Here is a 6736-nt window from a genome sequence, read left to right as displayed (position 1 = left end):
TGGGTTTTGGTCCCTTTATTTTAAATTCCAGAATTTTAGTCTCTATATTTTAATTTTTTGAGGATTTTGGTCCCTTTGAAAATTCGAAGACAATTTTAAATGAAATGACACTCACATTGATGATGTGTCAGTGCCAGTTCAGCAGTGAACTGTTAAAGAAATTTTAATTTAAAATTTATGTTGAACATGTCATAAATGTGAGTTCCATTTCATTAAAAATTATGTTCAAATTTGCAAGAAGACTAAAATTTTTAAAAAACTAAAATAAATGAATTAAAATCCCGGATTTTAAAATAGAGGAAAAAAAATAATAGAAGAAACAAAATTACAATTAAGAAAGAAAAAAAATAGTTGCACAACTTATTGTTTGTTTGATTTATATTTGTGTATAAACTTTACGATAAATAAATAAATGCAAGTATGCAACTATAATCGTTTAAGGGATTGGTTTGGTATAGTTAAGCCATAAATAAATAAATAAATGCAACTATACTCGTTGAACCTGGATTACCGGATCAGTCTGAAAAGGGGCATCCAAGTTCGCTAATTCGGCGTGGTTAGATATACTCACCCTCTTCGTTGTTTTCAATCTTTTTCTTTCTACATCATCATTCTCTGCTTTTTATTATCTTTCTACATCATCATTCTCTGCTTTTTATTATCTTTCTACATCATCATTCTCTGCTTTTTATTATCCATTATACCATTATTGAAGTCAATGCATTTTGTGCTTTGTATGTATAACTTGGAGCAATATTTTGCAGGTGATTGTTTCAAAACCCAGCAACTAACTGCACAAGTTTAGCTTTTAGGAATGTCAAACAACTGTCCTTTAAAGGGACCACTAGTAGAAGAGTTAACTTTTCTTGAAGGCTCAGCTCCCTTCAAGAGTTGTCATGCTTCTACCATTGTTGAGGTTGTGCAATAAAAACTCAAACTTTCCCTTATAAAAAGATCTTACATTGTAAAAATAGACTCAGTAAACACAATGTTGTTTGGTTTCTGCAGGTTGATAAGGACCATTTTTTGGTTTCCTATTTTGGGGGCTCATCAGAAGGAGCACCTGATGTCAAAATATGGTTGCAAACTTACAAGGTAAATAACCGGTCAATGTGTCAGTAAATAACAGGTGTTTCCTATGTCGTGTTTTTGGTGTCTGTGTTTCATAGTAACATTTTGAATGCTGCATTAAGTTTCTGAATACAATTTTTTTGAGGATAGAATGGAAGATGGGAATCACCTGTTATTGCTGATGAACAACCAGATGTTCCTATGTGGAACCCAGTACTATTCAAACTTCCATCGGATGAGATACTTCTGTTTTACAAGATAGGCCAAGAAGTTCAGAAGTAAAGCTTACAATTTTGTCGACTAACCACACCACACCCGTTTGTTATAGCACCGTGTTAGTTTGAGTTTATGTTATTTGTTTCCCTTTCGCGTTAGTATATACTTAGTTTGTTCGATTTCAGATGGAGTGGATTCGTTAAACGTTCGTATGATAAAGGAATTACTTGGACACAAAGAGAACAACTTCCTCCTGGTATATTAGGACCTATAAAGAATAAGGTACAATACAATACGATCAATTTCGATCTATTCGTCAAACGATCTATATATTACTTACTAGTGCTGAATTTGATTACTACTTCTCAGCCCATTTTGCTGGAAAATGGCCAATTGATTTGTGGATCGTCTGTTGAAAGCTGGAACTCCTGGGGCGCCTGGGTGGAGGTTGTAACTTTACCAATCCTTGTTATGCGGTTTGTTTCAATGATGCTCCCGACCGACGTTTATTGTTTTTTTGTGTGCAATAGGTCACTACAGATTTTGGCAAGTCATGGAGCAAGCATGGCCCAATTTACATTGAAAATAAACCTCTAAGTGTGATTCAACCAATACCTTATCAAACTGTAGACGGGAAATTACGAGTCTTACTACGATCCTTCGAAGGCATTGATAGAGTATGTATGTCTGAGTCATCGGATGGTGGCCTGACTTGGGGACGCGCGAAACCTACTCAGCTTCCTAACCCAAATTCAGGTCAGTTTTGCTAGCTATATATTGCATGCTATATATTGGCAATGTATCTAGATTCAATTCACGATTTACAAATGTTACTAGGTATTGACGGGGTTAAGCTTAGCGATGGCCGGATATTGCTTATTTATAATACTACATCACGGGGCGTGCTTAAAGTTGCACTCTCTAATGATGATGGTGATTCATGGTATGAAGCTCTCACATTGGAGGATTCATCTGGAATGGAATTCTCATATCCTGCTGTTATTCAAGCTAGTGATGGGCTAATACATATCACCTATACATATAAAAGGACACAAATTAAGGTACATTCTTAAGTTTTTATACCAGTTGTCTTTAAATTGTAGGCTTCAGTTTAAGAAAATAGTTGAGTTTCTTTCCATAAACTAATCTGAGATTTCTTTTATGCATTTTCATTGGCAGCATGTTATTCTTGGGCCAAATTGATGTGGAGTAAATCGTTTCAAGTAAGCTGAAACAAGTAACCTTGTTGTCTCTAAATATTGAATCTAATGCAGAAGTGTTATTGTTTATGTTATGTGTTTGCAGAACCTTTATGCTTCAGTCTTCATATATATTTTTGTTGATAATATTTCAAAGGGAAGAAAATGTTATCCTTACACATAACACAAGAGACAGAGCTAAGAAAATGGATTCTTTTCTCCCAACTATTAACTTTATTTGTATCATGAAAGAGTTGTGATTGAAAAATTAATTTGTTTGAGGATAATTATGAGTTTAGAAGTTTTTGTTTTTTTTACCGTGAGTTTATAAGAGCTGATTTTGGTTTCATGGTAAAATAGTACTCCCTCAATTCCTATTTACTAAGTAGTATAAGATAATTTAAGGCTAATCACAAAGACCAACTAAGCACTTTTAAAGAAGTATGTCTCAAAAACCCAAATAATCACGGGACATGGTTGACTTTTAGTCAAAAGTCAATTTTTGGTCAATGGTCAATGAGTTGACATGTCAACAATTCGATTCATCCATGGGAGACTTGAGCTGGTTTGCAGGCCGAGTTTGGATATCTGATCTATTAGAGTCCTCGAATATTATAAATATGAGTTTGTATCAGTTTTGTTAGTAAGGGAAAAAGCCAAAGGGAAGAGCCGATAATCTTAGTTAGAGAGGAAAGCATAGAAATTCATTGAAGTGTTTGGAATTTGCCAGACCTTTGGAGGTGTCTAAGGGGATTGAGAAATGCTTCTCAACATTTTGAGTTTGTGTGATTCATATATAGAGAATTGGAGAGATTGAGAAATATTTGTGTAAAAAATATGGGTTGTTCTTGGAAACTTGGGAAACTATTTTCTTGTAACTCATTTGTAATCTCTTGTATCAACTTTTGTAAGTATAGCGAATCAGAGAGCTGTTATCCTCCTTAGAGTAAATCGGTTTGATCGAACTAGATAAACAAGTTTTTTTGTGTACTCGTCTTTCATCTTCCTCTTGTTTGTTGTGGATTTAGTCACACTGTTTAACATGTTAATTTTGTTTGAGGTCATTTAGTTTGGTTGTCACTGTTCTTTGTCAAATATCATTATTCTTGGTGCAATTAATATTATTGTTAAACTTTCACAACGAAAATGTCTTAGCGTGACTGAAACTTTCAATTTCACAACAAGTGGTGCCCATTGTGAGAAAAAGAGGTTCAATTTAAAAGAGAGCACTATGGGTTCTAAATTAGACATCAAGGAGTTTTTCGCAGACAACGATTGGATTGTGGAAAATGAGGAAGCAAACAGTCGTTACTCAACAAAAGTGTGTGGAAGCATTGAAGGATGAGACATTGATGCATGCACGCCTAACACAAGCAGAGAAGACCGATATGATGGATAATGTCAAAAGTATCATTATCTTGTGCCTCATAAATAAAGTTTTAAGGGAAGTTTCAAGGGAGAATACTGGGACTTTGATGTGGACAAACCTCGAATCATTGTATATGACAAAGTCTTTGGCTCAAAAGTTGTGTCTAAACAACAACTCTACTCATTTAAAATGGTACAGAACAAATTCATGGTGGGGAAATTGAAATAATTTTACAAAATCATTGATGATCTAAAGAATATTAAGATGCATATTGATGATGAGAACAAGGCTATATTCTTGTTAAACTCATTTCTCACATCCTTTGAGCACTTCAAGTAAGCTCTTCTTTATGGTAAACAAAGTGTATTATTACTTTGGATGAAATTCAGAAGACTGTGAGATCCAAAGAACTTGTAAAGGTAAAAGATTTGAAGATTGAAAAATTATGGTGAAAACTTAAGTGTCTCGATAGGAGGAAGCGAACACAGAGGGATATCCAAATTCAAGAGGTTTGATAAGTCAAGGTTAAAATGCTTTATTTGTCAGAAAAACAGTCACTTCAAGAAAAAGATTGTCCTAAGAAGGGGGATAATGAAGATTATGTTTAGATTGTAGTTGCCTTAGATGAGGATAGTTACTCGAGCACTAGTGGTGTCGAGTTTAGAGATTGAAAAAAGTTGGGTCATGGACTCAATAAGCTCTTATCACACGTGTCTAAGGAAATAATACTTTGAGACTTTGGAGCTGGAAAATGGTGGAGTCGTTAAACTCAGTTACAATCTCACTTGCTAGGTTCATGGTGTTGGTACGATAGGACTTAATATGTTTGATGATCATGAATTCCTTCTACACAATGTGAGGAATGTTCTTGAGCTCAAGCGACATTTGTTGTTTGTAACATGTTTAATGATTAGGCTAGTGACTAAAGTTGAATACGAGGTATTGCAAATTTTGCAGGGTGAAGTGATAATGACTAAAGAGTATAAAATATGTAGGTTATGTAATTTATGTGATTTCAATGTTATTGGCAATTCATCATTAGCTAGTGAAGACTTTCATGGCAAGACCAAGCTATGAGATTAGAGGTCAAGGCATGATAGGTGTTTTAAAGTTGTTTTAGAGCACTTTGATGAATTTGTAGAAGACAAAAGATAAAAACACATTAGACAGCTTCTGCCATGATGCTAAGAATTTAGTTGCCAAAGAGTTTCTAAGGTAAAGTTGGTGGCAAAACAACTTACTTGATATGCAGATGTCCATTTACAAGAATAGATTTCTAGACACCAAAGAAGGTTTGAAGTAGAAAATCCGTAGACTACTTTAATTTGAATATCTTATAAGCCAATTAAGGAGAATTGACATTTGTGAATGGGAACAACACACTCATCATATTTACTACATACCCTTTCGTTTTCTTCAAGGGAATCATCCCCCAATCTTCAAAAGGTCTCATCGTTGTGGCGGTATGGCTAAACCTCTATCGCAAGCAATGGTAGAGACAATATTTGGTGTCTCTTGGTCAACCCGTACCAATGACTGTCTTTTGTGGCCTTTCGAACTTCAGGTTGGAGGTCATCCTCCATTGTAAGAGGTTCTGTTAACACGTGAAAGAAGTGAATATACTATACACTCGAAATAAGCCCTTAATTAGAAACAATTTCTTCCATCAAGCCCCATGACCCTCTTCTCCAGAAACCTTAACAAAGAAAGCAAGATTGAAACAAGAGATATGAACATTACCTTCAAAGAGAAAAATTTGGGATCTCACACACTGAAAGAAGGGGCATGAATTGGTCGAGGATGAAGGTCTGTGCAAGAAACTCGAATAATGGAGGAAATCACAAGCGAGAAAGAAGACAAATTTCTCAAATGCACAAGCAGCTAACAAAATAGAAGATTAGTAGTCCCGTAACTTCTTATACGCATTTCCAGAGTAGTGAATCGTGCGATCTACCACGTTGGGAAGTGCAAACTATGCCACCAATGATCAAGATTTCATCGAGGACTGTTCAGGGCACTTGAGTATTGTTAGTTACCAAATTGTGTTAATATTTTGGGTAATTTTTGGTAACTTTCAAGTCTTTTTGTGCAAAGTATTAGTAGTTCATTATCATTTGGTATATATATATTCGTATATTTATTTTATTGTCGAATAGTTCTTATCTTTGCAATTTGTGTTGGAATTTGTAGTTTTGCTAGATAGGTGGAAGCTTGAACCATGGAAAATGAATAGAAGATATTTCAAGACTAAAAGCCAAGGAATTCTGGAAAAAGATACCGCGCTAAGCACGGTAGTAGAGCGCTAAGCGCGGTTTTGAAAAATAGATGGAAGTTCTGGCAGAAACTTCCGCGCTAAGCCCGGTCTAAACCGCGCTTAGCGCGGTGAAGCCGGCTAAGCGCGCTATGAATTTGTGAAGGAGTGAGACCATTTTGAGAGAGAAGAAACCCTAATATCAATATTTCATCTTGGAATCGAAGAATCGAAGCATTGATCGTCGAGAAATTACCGTTGATGCTTGCTATCCTTCCTTCCTTCCTTCTTGTGCAAGCTACCATGTCAATGGATAGCTAAACACTTTTGTGTCAAGGCTTTGATGTAATCTTCCTTACTTTTTGTATGTTTTTCTTATGAATATTGTGTATGAACAAGTTGTTAATCAATATAGATGATCTAGTTTGCTTTATCTTATCTTTCTATGGTTTAAATGTTTGTGAAATACAATATTTCAATCTTGATCTAACTCTATCATCTATCAAACATTAAGTCTAGACATAGAATTAATGGTTGATAATCACTTTGTATCGGTTTATAAACGTTATTTGTATTGTTCAATCCGTTGAGAAATCGTTGGTTGAACAATAAGGTAAATCTTGTTATAAC

The 6736-nt window shown here is 34.9% G+C and overlaps 1 protein-coding gene across 2 annotated transcripts; it reads left to right on the top strand.

The window, feature by feature from the left end:
• The first annotated feature begins 421 nt into the window (after positions 1–421).
• On the top strand, positions 422–6523 carry LOC131628044 (uncharacterized). 2 transcript variants are annotated; one of them, XM_058898915.1, is made up of 10 exons: positions 422–556; positions 765–916; positions 1009–1095; positions 1222–1349; positions 1473–1569; positions 1657–1734; positions 1818–2043; positions 2125–2348; positions 2467–2510; positions 2593–6523. In XM_058898915.1, exons 2-9 carry the CDS (start codon positions 815–817, stop codon positions 2488–2490), a joined length of 966 nt encoding a protein of 321 aa, XP_058754898.1. In that variant the 5' UTR covers positions 422–556; positions 765–814; the 3' UTR covers positions 2491–2510; positions 2593–6523. The 2 variants fall into 2 exon arrangements, with proteins under 2 accessions (XP_058754898.1, XP_058754891.1); XM_058898908.1 differs by having other exon boundaries at positions 2467–6522.
• Positions 6524–6736: the final 213 nt, after the last annotated feature.

The sequence above is a fragment of the Vicia villosa genome, linkage group LG1 (assembly GCF_029867415.1).
Source record: "Vicia villosa cultivar HV-30 ecotype Madison, WI linkage group LG1, Vvil1.0, whole genome shotgun sequence".
NCBI classification, from domain to species: Eukaryota; Viridiplantae; Streptophyta; class Magnoliopsida; order Fabales; family Fabaceae; genus Vicia; species Vicia villosa.
Note: the sequence above shows the minus strand (reverse complement) of the source record. Positions and strands in the feature narration are given on the sequence as shown.